The sequence below is a fragment of the Gymnodraco acuticeps genome, unplaced genomic scaffold (assembly GCF_902827175.1).
Source record: "Gymnodraco acuticeps unplaced genomic scaffold, fGymAcu1.1, whole genome shotgun sequence".
Taxonomy (NCBI): Eukaryota; Metazoa; Chordata; class Actinopteri; order Perciformes; family Bathydraconidae; genus Gymnodraco; species Gymnodraco acuticeps.
Window position 1 is genome coordinate 563,701 of NW_022989883.1, and position 19,231 is coordinate 582,931.

General features: G+C 42.9%; 1 protein-coding gene across 1 annotated transcript in view; it reads right to left on the bottom strand.

The window, feature by feature from the left end:
* Positions 1 to 19,231, bottom strand: part of tnrc18 (trinucleotide repeat containing 18) — a 77,460-nt gene that overhangs the window by 44,886 nt on the left and 13,343 nt on the right. Inside the window, 3 exon segments of the mRNA XM_034198800.1 lie at positions 1,903 to 3,501; positions 6,386 to 6,493; positions 14,823 to 14,963. Of these exon segments, the coding sequence (XP_034054691.1) occupies positions 1,903 to 3,501; positions 6,386 to 6,493; positions 14,823 to 14,963 (1,848 nt within the window).

Consider the following 19,231-nt stretch of genomic DNA (forward strand, 5'->3'; position numbering starts at 1 on the left):
AAGAGTGATCCATTGCTTAGCAACGCACCCATGGTCTTATTGTAATTCAAGGCTTGTTTGTAGCTTTTAGCAGCACTCTGTAATGACATGTTTAATACAGAGCTGAAGAAAAGAGTGGAGAAAGAGCAAGGGGGCCTGAGGTGGGACAAGAGGGAAGGAGAGAGACATTCAAGCAAATGAAAAGAGGGGGAAACAGGAGAAAGATGGAGAGGGAGAACTATATCTGAATGACCTTGACGTACGAGAACAGAGGCATTGCTATGCAGCACAGAGAGCCCAAAAGGAGCTTTCAATGAAACACGACCCATGACATAATTAGTCATTTGTGCAAGGAGGTTGAGGAAACATGACTTTGATCCAAAAAGAAAATGAAACCTCAATTATTCATGCAGCAAAATGAGGAATCATTTGCTCTGGTTCGTTTGGCCGAGGGGATCTACGCTCCCTGCAGAGCCGTTTCTGAGAGGAGGAGGAAATACATCAGGATGAGGTTTCAAATGACTTGAGTACACTTGGTTTAACTTGCCAGAAACTATTGGATGGGAAATGACTTGTGACAGTGTGATGGTCACCACACGACTGCGACGAGCATCTCAAACTTGTATCCAATGAAGATGCACGAAGCATTGAACACAAGTTTCTGTTTAACTTTGTTTAGCAGTTGACTGATCATTTTCAATATAGATTATTTTGCAGAATATGTTCCATTTGGTCTACAAAGAAATGTACATTCAAATACCTAAAAGGTCCAAGGTGATGTTGTTAGTTCAGTCTCAAACCCTGACTGAAAAACACAATTTCATGAGATTTCACAATTTTAAGTCTTTTAAAAGTATGTGTTTTATTTATAAATGTTTACATGGACTGCCCCCCCCCCCCCCGACCCCCCCCCCGCCCCCCCCCCCCCCCCCCCCTCCCTCTCTTAGGGGAATTCATCCACAGAAAACACACTGGACGCTGCAGTAGGTCAGAAACCAGAGGAGACTGTGAGGTCCACCGTAGACGGACCACTTTTGGACAAAATGTCCTCTCCACTAAAGGCAGCTCGTTGTGGAATAGCCTCCCAACTGAGATACGGGATCGTCCCACTCTCAAAAGCTTCAAAGGTCAACTCAAAGAATGGTTGAGAAACAAACAGACGTGCAATCACCGCTAAATGCACTTTAACACAGGGGTCTCCTCTTGTATCTCCTCTTGTACTTTATATGTCGTTGCTGCTATATTGTATCACCATGTCATAAATACTCGTGTGTGCTGCTCTTGCTCTCTTGCACCTTTTGCATATCATGTATTTTGTTTTTGCTATGTTTGTAAAATGTAAACTTCTTAAATGTTTTATGTGAGGGACTGCGGATGGAAATGAGCTCAAAGCTAAATCTGGCAATGTTACGCTTGACACATTTTAATGTTTTAAGTGTTCATTACTGTGCATTGTCCCCGCCAAATAAATGATTAAAATAACATTAAACAAATGTATCAACTTTAACATAAAGCAGATCAAAAGCTGGTCATTTCATATATAGGCAAGGCAACTTTATTTATATAGCACCTTTCAGCACGCGACAATTCAATGTGCTTTACAAAATAAAATAAGAGGCTAAGGAAAGAATTATCTGTCATTTCTGCAAAAACTATTTTTTGCAATTGACCTCAATTATCCAAATAGTTGATCTAATCACGGTAGCTGTGTGAGTGGTATCTCAAAGAAACCCAAATATGTTCACATTAATATTATAAAAAGCCGGTAAAAAGTTGGTCATCTCGTATATATCAGGCTAAGAAGAGTGTTGCGTCAGTTATGCATGAAAAATACTTATTGATGATCAAGTAAGTTAAAGATTGTTTGCTGCTGATCTGATCATGTAGTCTTTGATTGGTGCAGTGACTTTTCAAAGACATTACCTTTGATAGCGTTTTGCAGCATTGCTCTCTGGGAGTCTGAGTTTCCTCCGCTCTGTTTGCTGGAGCTGCTGCTGTCTCTCTGCCGGGCGACGGCCACCGCGATGCCCACAGGGGGGTGGCGTACCTCCCCCTCCGCCTCCCGCCCAAACGAGCGGGCGCTGTCCGGCCTCTCCTGCTCCCTCTTCAGGGGGGGCGGCACCCTCATGGATCCCACAGAAAGCCTCTCTCTATCTCTATCTCTGTCTCTGTCTTTGTCTTTCTCCCTCTCTCGTTCTCTGTCACCCTCTGAGACCACGTGAGCCAGACCCCCAAAGGGCCCTCGTCCCTCCCCTGTCTGCCTGGAGGCCCCGGGCCCCTCAGCAGCAAAGTTCCCGCTGTATTTAATGAGACTCTGCATGGCTGAGACCTCAGAGGGGTCCGGCCCCGCCACCCCGCCTCGCTCACCCGCCAACGACACCCCAGGTCTGTAGAGCGTCGCGGGGTCCAGGTAGCGTCTCTGACCCCCCTCCTCCCCCGGCCGCTGGGAGGGGTGAGTTTGAGAGGGGTGAGTTTGGGGGGAGTGCGGGGTGTTTCCTGCCCGGTGGGTCGTTGACATCTGTGTGTGTGCGGGGGAGGGGAGTGTGTGTCCGTGTTGAGCTGCGAGCGCAGCCATGTGACTCGTAGCATAATTAGTTAGCGGGCTAATCGTGTTCCATTTAGGCTCCGCCCCCGCCCGCTCTGTGCCCAATCTGATTGGCTGTTTGGAGACATCCGGGCTGAACCGTGACTGGCCGGAAGGGTACGACCCTTCCTGGCTTCGTTTTCCAATTGATCCATTGGAACAAATGACCGACCCTTCCTCTCTTTGATTGCCTGAATCGCCAGATTGGGAGAGTCGAGGGTGATCCGGCAGGCTCCTCTCTGGAAACCTGTAGCTCTCCCTCTCTCTCTCCCTTTCTCTCTCTCGCTCTCTTTCTCTCTCCCTCTCCCTCTGTTTGTTGTCCCGGGCCTGAGAGGCGATCTGGATCGGGCCGACCCGCTCGTCGTAAACCTCCACAGAAGGCACATATGTCGGTGCACTCACCCGCTGAGTCTCTCTGTGTGTGGAGGGGTGAGGCTGGGCAGAGGGGTGAGACGCGGGGGGAGGAGGGTGATGGTGGCCGTAGTCGTTTCTCCTTTGTCGGTCCGGGTTATTGGATTCTTCCCGAACCCCACTTTGAGGGAAGGTGTGAAGAGGGGGTGAGGGTCTGGATCGGGGCTCTGTGGAGTGAGTTTTCTGCTGGTGGGGGTGAGGGTGATGATGGAAGGGCCACGAGTCTCTCTCCGTATCCCTCTCTTTCTCCCTCTCTTTCTCCCGCTCCTCGCTCCTCCCGTCCTGCGTCAGGTCCACCACACTGTGAGGCCTCTGATCCTCTCTGGACCGTTCCCGTTCCCGCTCCCGTTCCCGCTCCCGTTCACGCTCCCGTTCACGCTCCCGGTCCCTCTCCCCACGGTAAGGCCGGTCCCTCCCCCCGTCCCGGGACGTCCTCTGTGGGGGGGTGGAGCTGGGCGGGGCGATGGGAGGAGCCGACGGAGGGTGGAGAGGCAACTGGCTCAACGAAGCTGGCAGGTAAAACCCTTCTGAAAACACACGGATAAGAAAATGAGTCTAAAACGATATATCCAGAGGTGGGAAGTAGTGCAGAACAAATACTTCGTTACTGTACTTAAGTAAATGTTTCTGGTATCAGTACTTTACTCCACTACTTATTTTACATGTTGAACCCAAATACCTGTACTTTCTACTTCTTACATGTTGAACCCAAATACCTGTACTTTCTACTTCTTACATGTTGAACCCAAATACCTGTACTTTCTACTTCTTACATGTTGAACCCAAATACCTGTACTTTCTACTTCTTACATCAGGGATCACCAACTACATTTGTCCAAGGGCCAAAATGTATCCAATAGACACTATCGCGGGCCAGCGATTTTTATACAGCCCAGAATTTTGAAGTGGGGGGGGGGGGTGCTAGTGGAGCACGCTCAGGTACTGTGGACCGCATAAAGCTTAGCAGACTCTTCACGCTAACGAAGGATCACTCCTAGGCAGGGTTGGGAGGGTTACTTTGTAAATGTAATCAGTTACTGAATACATGCTCTAAACGTAATCAGAATACAGTTACAGTTACGTGTCTTAAAAATGTATTCAGATTACTTTTGGATTACTTTATTTTTCCATAACAGATGGGTATGTTTTGGTGAACAGGAGACACTTATTTTACTGTTTTAATGGCTTATCAAGAACTCAAACACAACATTGGTGTCATTCTGGACAGCTCCCTCTCATCTGCACCCCACATAAAAAACATCACCCGGACTGCATTCTTTGTACTGTCTTAAAACCTTTCCTTGGAATATGTTATGAATTGTAAGGTGTCCTTGGGTGCTTTGAAAGGCGCCCCTAAATAGAATGAATTATCATTATTATGTATTATCTGAAACGATGTAATAACTTTTAAAACTTTTTCCAGTCACTTGCCCCATGCATTCAGCAGCAGCATGCCATTCACTTTGATTTGACCCCGTTATAAATGTCATCATTTCGACAATAAAGAAATGCTACATAAACGTTATCTTGCACATTTTATCTAACCATCTCCGTTTCTAACTTTCAATATAGTTTAAAAGAGATCTCTCTCTCTCATCTGCGTGCGGGGGCGGGGCCTCACAGACACTCTGCATCTCTCTCTCACTCACAGACATGCAGCGCCGTGCAGTGTGCACACAGTTCTGCCGGTAATGAATATTACATTTTGTGAGGAAACTTTTCCACCAATAATTCCAAAAAGTATTCCAAAATGTATTCACTTCAGGTTTACGAAAGTAACTGTAATCAGATTACTCGTTTTTCAAATGTAACGCCAGCTGAATACAGTTAGCCTACTTGATTTTTGTATTCTGATTACGTAACGCCGTTAAATGTATTCCGTTAAAACCCAACCCTGCTTCTAGGCTACTGTCCCGCAGCTCCTGCCTCTCTGTTGGACTCTGTCGCAGCGTGGCTACTGCTGTGGTGCGGAGCGCATTAACCAGACTCTTCACAACAAAGGATCAATTCTTGGCATGGAAGGTTTCGCAGTACGCAGGCTACTGACCCACAGCTGCTGCCTCTCTGTTGGACTCCGGTACTGCACCTTACTCGCGAGACGTTGTAAAAAAAGAAAATGGGTGGGAGGCGAACGCAGTAACCACTCCGCCAACGCCACAGTCACCCCCGTCGTGCGGGCCGGATGTGGCCCGCGGGCCGCCAGTTGGTGATCACTGTCTTACATGTTGAACACAAATACCTGTACTTTCTACTTCTTACATGTTGAACCCAAATATCTGTACTTTCTACTTCTTACATGTTGAACACAAATACCTGTACTTTCTACTTCTTACATGTTGAACTCAAATAGCTGTACTTTCTACTTCTTACATGTTGAACACAAATACCTGTACTTTCTACTTCTTACATGTTGAACTCAAATACCTGTACTTTCTACTTCTTACATGTTGAACACAAATACCTGTACTTTCTACTTCTTACATGTTGAACACAAATACCTGTACTTTCTACTTCTTACATGTTGAACTCAAATACCTGTACTTTCTACTTCTTACATGTTGAACACAAATACCTGTACTTTCTACTTCTTACATGTTGAACCCAAATACCTGTACTTTCTACTTCTTACATGTTGAACTCAAATACCTGTACTTTCTACTTCTTACATGTTGAACACAAATACCTGTACTTTCTACTTCTTACATGTTGAACACAAATACCTGTACTTTCTACTTCTTACATGTTGAACACAAATACCTGTACTTTCTACTTCTTACATGTTGAACCCAAATACCTGAACTTTCTACTTCTCACATTTTGAACTCAAATACCTGTACTTTCTACTTCTCACATTTTGAACACAAATACCTGTACTTTCTACTTCTTACATGTTGAACTCAAATACCTGTACTTTCTACTTCTCTCATTTCCCAAACAGCTGGTTCCTTTAGTCTGAATGTGTGTTTGATGCGTGATCATTATTCTTTAGAGTCATTGCGTGCCTATTGATTTGAACACGATCCGTGTATCCATAATTTCCTGGTCTTCTCTAAAGAAGAGGGACCAATGGAAACGTTGTCATGTTGCCGTTGTTCAGCATGGAAACATTCATTAGCTAACAATGACATTATTGTTCTATTAATATAAAGGGAGGTCAGGTACTCTTTAAAACAGCTGCTAGTTATGGGTACTTTTTACTGAAGTACATTTCAAAGCCTCTTTACTTTGACTTGAGTAAAGAAGTTTAGTCAGTACTTCTACTTTCACCAGAGTATTTTTAAACACGAGTATCTGTACTTCTACTTGAGTAAAGAAGGTGTGTACTTTTGCCGTCTGGATATATCTATATAGATCAGGATTATGAGAGAATCTGAACACTAAATGAAGCAGTTTGTTGTGAACATTGCTGACCTTTGTGTGAGTCGTAGAGCTGGTGCTGGGGGAGGGGGGAGGGGTCCAGGTGTCCCAGGGAGAGGTGGTAAGGGCTGGAGTATAGACTGCTGGGTATGGGAGGGTAGCCTGAAGACACACAAACAGAACAGGTCAATACGATGAGATTTTACAACAACTTGTTCTCCGGGTCTTCCTTGAGAACTTAAACAAAATGTGATTAATGGAGAATACCATCTGTGTCTCATAACTGTTGCAAAACAAGGGGACCCAGTCCGACTTGAATCCGTTGTATCCATTGCAGTTGGTCGTAGGTGAAGCTCAACAGGTAGGTAGGTAGGTAGAACTTTAAAAAAAAATCTTACACACATTCTTACACTGGTTTGGTTTATTAAAAGCAAATGAACTTGCTTGTCATTTTAAGTTTGTATTTTCATGGTAGATTGCACTTATTGTAAGTCTCTTTGAATAAAAACGTCATTTCAATGTAATGTTGTGTAATGTTGGGCGGGAGTCTGCCCGACAGCCAGCTGCTGCTCTCAGAGACGGGTCTTAATATAGATAAAGCCTAGTGCCGAGTGCAAGACTCTGGATCTGCGTGTCAGGACTGAAACTCTGATACTGGCTGGTAGGTGTCACCACATGTGAAAAGAAACACCCAGAGGGGGCGAGACATTCCCCGCTCCCACACTCAGACCACTCCAAGAAATATCAAAGACGCCGCCGGGCAGCAGAGCCGAAATATCAAGCCGTCTCCTCCTGATCTGAGGGGCAGAAATGGAGAAGCGGACGGAAATATAAGAGGAATGATGTGACGGGACATGCGTGATGAGTTTATAGCAAAGCTTCTTTCAACCACAGCTAACAGCTAGCATTGATCCAAGACAAAGCCAGAGTCTTCCTCTTTACCGCTGCACGGAAACATCTCCAGCTTTCAGTAACTGTAGCTTTTAGATCCAGCCACCAGGTATTAGGAATCTCTTAGGCTGTGAAACATCTCCCTTTGTATCAGAGCATTTGGAGGATCCTTTAGCCAGCAAGAGCTTGTAGCTTCTTTAGCTGCAGATACCTACTGCTCAACTCAGGATGAACTTTAAGTCGAGCACAAAAGGTATAGGGCTGTGCAATTATCGCAATTATGATTTTGGCCTGCCACAATTACGAAAACAACATCATTGAAAAAAACGATTATTTTGCTTTGCTAGGTTGTGACAGTGCACTGCAACATATTTGATCTAATTTATTTTATTTATATATGTTTAGTAGCTTGTGGAAGTGCGCGCCAAAATATTTGTTGATATTGTTTATTTGTATTTATTATTTTGATACTATTTATTTAAATGTAAATATAAATGTATCATTTATTTTGTATTGGTTTTTCAGTCGAATTATACGTTCAGGGTAATCAACAGTAAAAAGATACTGTTCAAATTATTATTTGTATTTGTTTTAAAGTTCAATAAATGGATGTTTTCAAAGTCAATTAATAATCGTATTTAATAATCAATTATTGACCAAAATAATCGTGATTATGATTTTTGCCACTATCGCACAGCCCTAAAAGGTACATCAGCGTTTAATCCGCTCCCTTCGTTGGAGGAATATAAAGTGCGACAGGATGTGTGTTTGGAGGCACCCGGGCCAGTGATTGCATTAAAGTTCAAAAGGGGCGCTACTATGCTCAATTTCAGGTGTATATCAGTATGTAGTGTCTCTACTGTGACATGTCTCCATGCTTTAATGTTCAAAAAGCTCTTCATTTGTCTCATACTGCCTGTGCTGCAGCACCTCTTTTCACCCTCTGTCTGAAACCAGAGCCCAGTCTGCTCTGATTGGTTAGCTGGCCGGCTCTGTTGTGATTGGTCAACCGCTTAGAGATGTCCCGCCCCTTAGCTATGATGTAGGCTAAGGGGCGGTTACATTCTAGGCAAAGAAATCTCTGGTTGAACTTCCTTTGTTGTATGTTCTGCAACTAAGAAACCAACTGCAATATATGTCCTGCTTACATCGGCACACGTATGCCCAGTGTACGTGAATGGTCATGTGATGCAGGTTTTCGGCCGCGTTAGTATAGATGGAAATGATTGTGGATGTGGCTTTAAGCTCAAACTCCTTCACACTTATATATCTTGAGTGAATAATCTGCACAGAAACCAAAGTGTAACGGAACAAATTCACCATGTTACGGTGGTTTACTGAGACGTGCCAGACTATTTTTGGCTCCGAGCAGTTGCCAGGGAACCAGCTAAATGTCCAGGAAGTTACTCCTCCGATTATTCCCTTTAAACATAGTGCACCCTCTTTAACTGTGAATCAAACACAGCAAAATGGAGATAGAAATCATACCGAATCTGATGCGTTTGGGAAGCAGTGGATCTGTGTAAGCCCTGCGATCAGTTTTAAAAATGAGCTCTAAATAGAAACCATTCATCCTTCTCTCTTTACCTTACCGAAATGCAGTGCGGGATACACACTGCCATCTATCTGACCTTCTACTCCAGCGAGATTTGATAAGGAGACGTGGAAGGACACGAGGGAAAGAGGAGAGATTCAATCACCTGCAGAGCGAGTCTTCACAAGAGACAGAGAGGTCCGTAGAGACCCAGAGATATAAACCTGAGAGTCTGAAACTGTGTTCATAAGGTAGGTCATAGAGATGTAGTGGGAAAGTGGGGCAGGAGAGCTACAGATGGAGACAAAGTGCATATTGGACCTAAAAGAACAAGAGGGAGGAAGATAGATTACAGAAACGCGTGGCAGGCGAAAGTACCAGACAGGTGGAGGACGGAGGAAACGAGATGCATATAGGACACGGCTCGGAGCAAAGAGATAGAAATGGAACAAGATCCCAGCGGCGTTCGCAACGAGAGACAGAAGAGACTCTCCTGGGCTTTGGACAAAAGCGAACTGTGAGAGAAATGTAGTGAAAATGTGATGCATCTTCAACAAACTGGATTCTGTAGCAACCCAGAAAAACCGAGCCCTAGTTGTAAAGAGTGTGTGGTGATTTATGGGGATACAGCGGACTATCATGGGCATGTTTTGCTTTCATCGACACATCTTCTCAAAAGGTGGCATGCTACAGTGTTTCTCTGTTGTGCTGGGATGAGATGAATGCACACACCTGGCCTGCACAATTCATTGACATTGTACAGAAATCACAGTGTGAAGTAGTGCAATAATAAAAAATGCAGGATGTGCAATTTTGTTTAAAAGGCTGAATAGTTGTTAAAATAACATTTTGAATGAATTATTGTGGATCTTCAAAGATATCCTGGACTACGAATATTTGTTTGTAGTCGAGCCGTATTATAGTTGCTCGGTAGGGATACAAAACATAATTGCAATATCTGTTAACATTAGGGATGTCCCGATCACCTTTTTTTGCTCCCGATCCGATTCCGATCATTTGATTTTGACAATCTGCCGATACCGATTTTTCCCGATCCGATCTTTATGAAATGCATTAAAAAAAAAAAGGTAACAGATAACGGCTGGCCATCCAATGCGATGAATTCAGCGATCTTGGCTGTTATTTTTTTGGCCTTTTCACTGTTCTGGGGCAGTTTCTCTTTCCTTTTAAAAGTCTCCTTCTTGCAAACATTGCATCCGGCTGTTACACTGCCTTCACTTTCAATATTATAATACTTCCAAACTCCTGACATTTTCTCTGTCCCGACTCCCGAGTCACCAGCTGAACGTAGCCTCTCGTTAGCTTACGGCTACTATTAGACACTGCGCCCACCCTGTTGCCAGCTTTGAGAGAGATAAGCAACCAGGTCTGAAAGCAAGCCCAAAAGAAGCAACACATACATGATGTGTAATTTTAAACCAAAACTAAGGCCTCAGGATAAGTTTAAGACGTGAACATGGTCATATTTGTTTTGTAACATTAAATTAAAAAAAATATATTTTATAAAAAAAAAAAATTTAAATCCCGATCCCCGATTTTTTTCTCCCGATTCCGATCTTTTGAAAATCACGTGATCGGATCGGGACATCTCTAGTTAACATTATTACAGTAAGTCATTTTTGAGAATTGCAAAAATGTGTCATGCTTTGCTAAGAGCAGTGTTTCGCCTATATACAAATAGCGGCGGCAAATAATAATATGTGGCGACCCTTTTAGATTTTTGATTGTTTGTTATGTGGATTTGTAGTATTTGTGTTACTGTATGTTCAATAAAGGTGTATTTTGCTAAATCTTGAGACATTGCCACTGTATGTATGTTATGTCCCCTTCTAGGGTAGAGGAACACAACACACCAGAATGGATTTGGTTATAATTATAATTATAATAGGGTTTAATAATTAACAATGAAGGTGTACAACAAGATGAAACTAGCCTAAGCCAAACAAAGGAGCCAAAAGGGCGCAGGTATCCCGCTGAATAACAGAAGGAGGACTCCAAAGGTGAGCCTAATCACACACCTGAAATCACTAATCAATCACCACTAATCGGAGGAGGCTGCGGGGAAATGCAGCTAACCAAGGGGTAACAAAACACACTACTCTCAACACATAACACTACTCTATACACATAACTAAACACCTCTAACACACAACACGGGTCAGAAATAGTCAAATACACTCTACTAGCTTAATGTGTCCACACAGGAACAAGATGAGTGAGGCGTCTGATTGCAACAGAGCCTCCCGAGTGATAGCTGTCCCCAGCTTTGTAGTTATCTCCAGCAGGTGTGCGCCGGCTGTGCGCTGCGATTGGGGTGCGTCGGGCCGGCGTGCTACAATCACAATCTTCAGGAGGCGGACCAGGAGATGGCAGCCAATCACGTCAGGGCATCCGCACAGCTCATTTACATACAACCCAGAGTAACACAGTTAAGATGACCAGGGCTGCTTCTCAGGTCGACTATTTTCATTTCCTCGCTCCTCGGTCCTCGGTCTCACCGGAAGTTGATTTGCCTGCGCCATCTTGAGTACCGTCCCATGGCTCTTATTTCTGCCGGAGGACCGAGGATCGAGGAGCGAGGAGCGATCATGGAGGAGCGATAACCGAGGAACCACCAGACCATCCTCCGATGAAATCCTCAGATACTCACCCCGCCCCCTTACTGTGTATCGCTCACTGATTGGACGAGGCAGTGCATGCACTGATCTGATGCTTCTTGACATGAGAGCAATACCCCAGCGGAGTGAAGAAAATACATGAACCTCACGGGACTCACTCCTCAGTTTATACCGTGTTTTGTTTCAATTCATGTTTCATTTAGTTACAAATATGTGATATATCTAAACAACAAAGTGGTCAAACATCATTTTATTCATTTATTGGAAACATTTTCATGATCGCTTTTTTCGTTTATATATTTTAAGAATGGCGTTTATCTTTTTTGAGAATGACTTCTTATTTTATTTCATGTATTTGGATCTACAACAGATGATACTAATGTTTATGTCAGTAAATTTGCACTAACAGAGGCGGGGGTGTTTGTGGAAATAACGGGTACAGAGCAGGGTTTCCGTTAGCCGGTAATTGCCGGTTTTTAGCTGGTAAAATGTATTAAACACCGGTAAATTCAAAACCTGCCGGTCAAAATGTCCGGTAATAATTAGGGATGCTCCGATAGATCGGCCACCGGTCATTATCGGCCGATATTCATTCTTAATAGTTTGATCGGTGCTCTCTATAAAGCCCGATCAGGACAGCTGGATCTGATCGATATGGACATAAACGCGAGTGAAGTATAACCGGACACGCGAGAGAGATCAGATCAGCTGCTGAGTCTGACCGAGACACGCAGCTCTGCATAATCACCTGAAGCCCCGCCCACTGCTGTCAGGAGAGAGAGGGAGGGAGAGGGGAAAAGAGAGGATCCGTTTCTCCCGTGTTATTATTCAAAGTTAATGTACACTTTTGAATAATGTACTTCATCTACTACAAGTAGTTTGTTTGAATGTAATAATTATGTTGTTTGTTTGTGGAATAATTTATTGGAAAATGAATCTGAATTTTTCGATCTGTTACGATTATAAACTGAAGCAATATAAAAATGAGCCCATTAACTGAGTTTTAAACATCAGCATATCCGGTAATAGTCCTGTAATTCCCTGCTAACGGAAACTCTGCTACACAACTCTTATTATTATGATTGAAATATGACCGCTAAGTTTCAAATTTGTCCGATAAAATAAATTCTGCCCGGACATTTGACCGGCGAGAAAAAATCCTAGCGGATACCCTGGTACAAAGCTGGCTGCTGCCAGACGAACAGCTGTGCAGCGTCATCACAAACGGACGTGACACTCCGGAGGAAAGGACGTCCCATTGCTCTTAAAACTCATTTCCCTGCTTCTCGTGGTTTCCTTGCGTCCCTCCATGCTTCCCTGGTGGGAGGGACTAAACGCAGGGAAACGACGCAAGTGAGGGAAGCAAGGATTTCATTTAATCGACCTGAGAAGCAGCCCAGGAAGACAGCAGCCGTGACAATGCACTAGGCTTCAAGAGCCTTTCTTGTGCTGGCAGACACATAGAAACATATTGGCGTGCACTTCGCACGCACTAAAAAATTCCACACGCTCCGCGCTCACATTTTGCTGGGCCTTAGCACCGCTCCATCCTAGGGGTAACACTGAAGAGCTTGTTCTGCATTTATATAATGTAATTATTAAATTGTATTAAAGGAAATGAAATCCTATTAAAACATGTCTTATTATCATACAAAGGATTTAGTGTAATAAAATATGGAGACAGTCTAACCTGACCGTTGGTACTTAAAATCTTCTCATTGTGTCTGTTATTGTACAGCAGGCTAAAATACTTTTGTTAAACTTATATTTAGGAAGTTATGTTCATTCAAAGCTAAAACTGTATCCTCGACACATAAGGGAAAACAATTATTTAAAAAAGAAACAGAAAAATTATGAAAACATTGATCAGCTGTAGGGCTTCAACAAACGACTCATTTGATAATCGATTAATCTATCGATTAATGAAACGATTAATCGACTATTCAGACTATTACGCCTTGCACAATTTCTCAAACGCTCTTATTTAGCCATCAACTTTTAGATTTAGCTTGAGGTTGTTTTAGGCATGTGGAAACTAACAATGAAGACAATAAAGATGAATACTTGATTCAAAAATACATATTATTAAATTAACTAAACAAATTGTGAACAAAACTAACATTGCTTTTTATTTAAATTAAATAAATAATATTTCACATCAAAAGAAAACATGTTTTAACAAATCGTATTAAATAATCTGATGACAGAACTGTGAACAGAATAGCTGAAACTTTAACAAACTAAATAACTTAGTTTCCTCTAATCATTAACCCATGTTTGTATCATGGAGTTAACTCCGTGTGTTGCTGCTAGCATACATAACACCTGACGTGGAAACGTTACTCGTGGATGGAGCTACAGAGCTGCTAGAAACACAGTCGAACCCGGTGCATTCCTCCGTCTGGATGTGGAGCACTTTTGCTAAATGTTTAGACAAATTGCTCGTGTTACCGCCCTTACATGCTAAACACTTATTGCACTTTTGGTAACGAGTATTTTAGCACCGAAAAAATATCACCGAATGTCAGAACAGGTTTACGTTGGTAACCTAACGTGTTGTTGTGATGACGTAATAAAGACGCGGCGACCATGCTCGCGGCTGGCTCACAGGGGGGGGGGAACATTGACCTTTGTCATCGAGATTGCCCTGAGCCTTTAACAAATCGTATTAAATAATCTGATGACAGACTGTAAACAGAATAGCTGACATGTTAACAAACTAAATAACTCAGTTTCCTCTAATCATTAACCCATGTTTGCATCATGTAGTTAACTCTGTGTGTTGCTGCTAGCATACATAACACCTGACGTGGAAACGTTACTCGTGGATGGGGCTACAGAGCTGCTAGAAAGACAGTGGAACGGTGCATTCCTCCGTCTGGATGTGGAGCACTTTTGATAAATGTTTAGACAAATTGCTCGTGCTTACATGCTAAACACTTATTGCACTTTTGGCAACGAGCATTCTCCACATCGAGACGGGTAAAGTGTAATCACCTCGGAGCGCGTTCTCTCCGCCATCTCCGCAGTGTGCTCCGCTGCATGTAGCAGCTGCGTGTGTGTAAACTGCCCCGCCCCCTCGCACACAGACGGGGAGAGAGATCTCGTCTGATCGAAAATACATCATAGATGCATTTGTTTGTCTTTTTGCATGTTAGAAACGAGTTGGCGACACTAAGACTGCGAGATAATGTTTTTGTACCAATAATACATGACATATTTTTTAAATGTCTCCAGTACCGATAAAAAGACCAATAACGTTGGAGCTTAACGGCGCGTAAAACACATGTGATGACGTCACCAACGAATCGACGACTGAATTAGTTGGCAACTAATTTGGTAATCGATTTTAATCGATTAAGTCGATTAGTTGTTGCACCCCTAATCAGCTGATAAATAACCAATCGGTGCGTCTCTTGTGATTTACCTTCGTGAGCTTGTGATGCCCAGAGCTGAGCCATCTGCAGACTGCTGGGATTGGCCGGTCTGTACCCGGGGTCAGAGGTCAGGTGGGAGGGGCCGTGGTAACCAGACAGGAAGGGACTGGAGCCTGCAGAGTAGGCATCGCCTGAGAAAAGAGAGAGAAGACCGCCAGTCAGTCTCAAAACAGCACTGAAGAATAACAACGTGGCTTTATTCCCATTCAATACGGCCGCTCTGAGGCTAAACTTCGCTCATCGTATAAATAATGAAGTCTGTACTGAACTCGACGTTTTAAGGATATTTAATATTGTAAATCGAAACGATAAAAACAGAATCATACGGTCAACAAAATATATCAGAGCTAAGCTAACCCCTATAGAGAACCGCAGTGACGCGTCCTAAAACCAGGAAGTAAACTCCTTCCGTTTCCTTCGACAAAAACCAATGCAATCTCTCCATAGGATTTTGGAAAATAGCTGGAAATAAGGTCTGTGGTTGAAACACATTTAAGAGACGGATCACGTTTTGTTCAGCGGATAATCTCCACATGTCTATCCTACTTTTATAATTTTCTAATCAGAAATCTAGTCGCAAGAAGCAAAATGCTAACGTTATGCTATAAAGCAGGGGTGCCCAACCAGTCGATCGCGGGGAGATTCCCAGTCGATCGCGAGATGTGTCTAAAAATAGAACAACAATATTCTGTTTTATCGTTAATGTCCTGTAACATAATCTTCCTGTGGCAGAATAATGCACTTGAACGCATCAAAGCTTTGTGATTGGCCGGCGTGACCCCATGTGTCGGGGCGTGGCTGTTGAGCAGTGGGCACTAGTTCGCTAACGTTGTCCGTGTCAACAGGAGTGACAGTCCGCACACACAAGACCGCAATTACGGCAGAAGCAAAACATATATAATTTTCACTCCGAGTGGGAGGATGATTATTTTTGTATCTATTCCAATTCAAAGTCCATCTGTCTCATCTGCAATGCGAGCGTGGCTTTATCGAAGAAGGGTAATTTAGGAGCGGCATTTCAAAACAGTGCACAAACGCTACGAGACGGAATTCCCTCCTAATTCTGCCCTACGCTCCAAAAGGGGAGGGGCCTGAAAGGACAGCTAAATGCACAGCAGTCCATTTTCACCAGGCCCAACAACAAGAGCAAGGCTGCTACCAGAGCATCTTATCGTGTCAGTCACGTTCTTGCGAAACACATGAAGTCTTTCAAAGACGGCGAAGTTGTGAAAGAAGCATTCCTGGAGGCTGCCGATGCGTAATAAAATAACAGAAGCATTTCAACAGGTTTTTGATATGATAAAAACTCAAGTTAGATACCGTTATTAATCAGCTGTAAGTTTGAGTTTGTTTGAACTTATTCATTATAATTATTGTACAAAATGGTATAAGAATGCAAACATTAAGATCTGTTCTGTTTAAATTGATTATAGTCTATTATCAATTCAGGTTAAGAAACTAGTGTTGCTTGCATCCTATTTTAAAGGCATTTCTTTTTTTAATCTACTAAAATGCAACAAAAAAGGGTTTGATTCTATTAATTTTGTCCTTTTTATTGCACTTTGGCAGCAGATTCCTGTGTAGCTTCAGATCTGAGTTGTCTTATTAGTAAGCCTAATTTATACTTTTGTAGCAACACTATTTTTATATAATGGCAAAGAAAGAGTCTTTTCTTTTTTCCCTGAGTCATATGTGGCAGCACTGTTCAATGTTTCTTGAAAACATCACCCACTGTAGTGACGTGTGAATAAACTCCAACTCTGTATCAACAACACTGTTGTGTAACTTCAGTTAAATACTTGTATGTGTGTAGATTAGAAAGAGGTAAGATAAAGGATCTGCAGTATTTTATGAAGTATTCATCGTACAAAGGTCAGTTTTATACAAGTAGAAGTGTGTATTTACCTGGTAGGAGGCTGTCAGTAATGGCTACGCCTCTCTATTTGGACTGGTAGATCTCGGCAGACTGGCAACTTTAAAAGTAGCTCTCAGTTCAAAAAAGGTTGGGCACCCCTGCTATAAAGGAAGGACAGCAGGGTCGCTGCTTCAACGTCACGCCAACTTAAGATCCATATTCAAACATACAGATTGTAAATGGAACAAGTTGAAGTGTTTGTTTGAACAGTTTGCAGGAGGCAGGGTACTTGCTTTCAGGCAGAACAGGGCAAACAAACTTAGAGGAGTGTTTACGTGTTCGGTGTCATGACGTAAAACGGCCTCCACAACTTCTGTAGTCCTATTCAGCCACTTGGTAACAACCATCGTTTTTCAGACACGTCAACTCTTCAGAAATCACCAGTGGGGTCACTGCTGATGTGTTTAATGTCGTAGAACAAAACGTGATCCGTCTCTTCAATGTGTTTCAACCACAGACCTTATTTCCAGCTATTTTCCTAAACTATGGAGAAATTGCTTTGCTTTTTCTCGAAGGAACCGGAAGTGGTAAAAATGCAAACTTACTTTACGGGTTTTAGGACGCGTCGCTGCGGCACTCCATTGTCATGCTACCAAACCTCCACATGTCCTAAATACCATTAACCACACCATGTGACAATCCCCGGAAACAACCAATTACAAGTGTGTGTGGTGTTAACAAATAATGAAGATAATATAAGTATAAACACAGACTACCGCAGCATTTTGGCTCCTACAAGCAAAGATGATGGAAGCACCAAATCCTCCATTACAGAAACACAAACCAGAGAATGTGAAAAATGACTTTTAAACCATTATCTGTTATAGCTGTTTTCTCCCAGCTGATTGTTAAGATTAGGTAATGGTTTCAGATCAAGTCAACCTCGAGCAAAAATCCAAACATAAAACATTTTTTAACAGTTATTCAGCAGCACGTATCTTCAAACTGTTTCTCGTTTGTGATCCACAGATATTCCATCCCTGCGTGAATGAGACCTTGTTTGCCCAGCAGGACACCAACGTCCAAATCTAATATTTACTCTGACTGCTGCGGCCTGTACAGCAGACTTTATTGATGTCAATGAGTCAAGAAAACGATGACTGAATAGGTTCGTTAACAAGGTTTTTTCCCCATGACTAAGAGGAAATGATGGCGAGACGAAACTGACATCATTAAACACACAAAGTGACTATATCAACATGCAATAATGTCAACGGAAAATACTTACATTTCGATAAGAACAAAAATTCTCTGTTGACTTTAGTTGTGAAAAGAAAGGATACAAAGAATTATAATGTTTTTTTATTTTATTAAAAGCAGCAATGAAGTTGTTTTACTTAATAAAGTTTACAACATCGACAGCATGGCTTGTAGAAAAACCAAGGTGGATATTTTGGCTAGACTCAAATGTTCAATACAATCTGAAGACTAAAACAGTTTTCATTGATTTAGACCAAAACACTTAGTTTTCTTTGACTAAGATAACACTAAAGTGCTGGCTTCAACACAAGCACACACACACCCTTTCATTCCGATGGTGTGTGTACACATACACAGTGACGTCCCCATTAACATCGACAGGACAAATCCTCGTGAAACATCTCAGCATGATGCCGCTATCGATTGTTATTTTATTAGACCGCTCCACCCGCCTGCACGTGTGACCATTAATAAACTTTGAACCTTTGAACCGTCCTCCAATCACAACGTCCGTCCGGAGAGATGGAAAAGGTTTCATGTTTATCTCCCCCCCCACACACACACACACACACACCCTTCACCCATTACTGAACGCACTGCATAGCCATTACCCTGATAAAACTAACCATGTGTGTAGGGGAAAGGGTGCCATCTGTATATGGGGAAGGGGGAAGGGGCTGAGTGTGTGTGTGTGTGTGTGTGTGTGTGTGTGTGTGTGTGTGTGTGTGTGTGTGTGTGTGTGTGTGTGTGTCCTGTGGGAATCTGTGGGACATGCTGTGCTCCACTGCATCTAAATCAGTACATTAAAACCACGGTCCGTCAGCGCCTATGCGCACACACACCGACACACACACTTTCAAATCAATAGCAAATGCAGTTTTCAAATGAATCACACACACACACACACGCACACACGCAGGAGAAATGCAGTGTGTTTCTTAAAAATGCAGTGAAGGTAGATGTTTTCACACTCCTAGCTTACAAGATGTATTCATCGCTGTATGATCACTGACATGTGTGTCAGTTTTGTGTGGGTTTGGAGCGAATGCCCTTTGAGTCAGAGACACTGCAGGAGCTTCAAACACACACACACACACAAAATCACATGCATAAGAAACCACACAATCACGCCAATTACTGGGAATATGCAAACACACACACACACACAGTGATTAACCTTCAGTTAGTCTCAGTACATTAACTCTGCAGGAAAACACACACACACCCCCCCTCCTCTGTCTTGTGGAACGCTGAGGCAGCAAAAACAGAAAACTTACGGTGTGT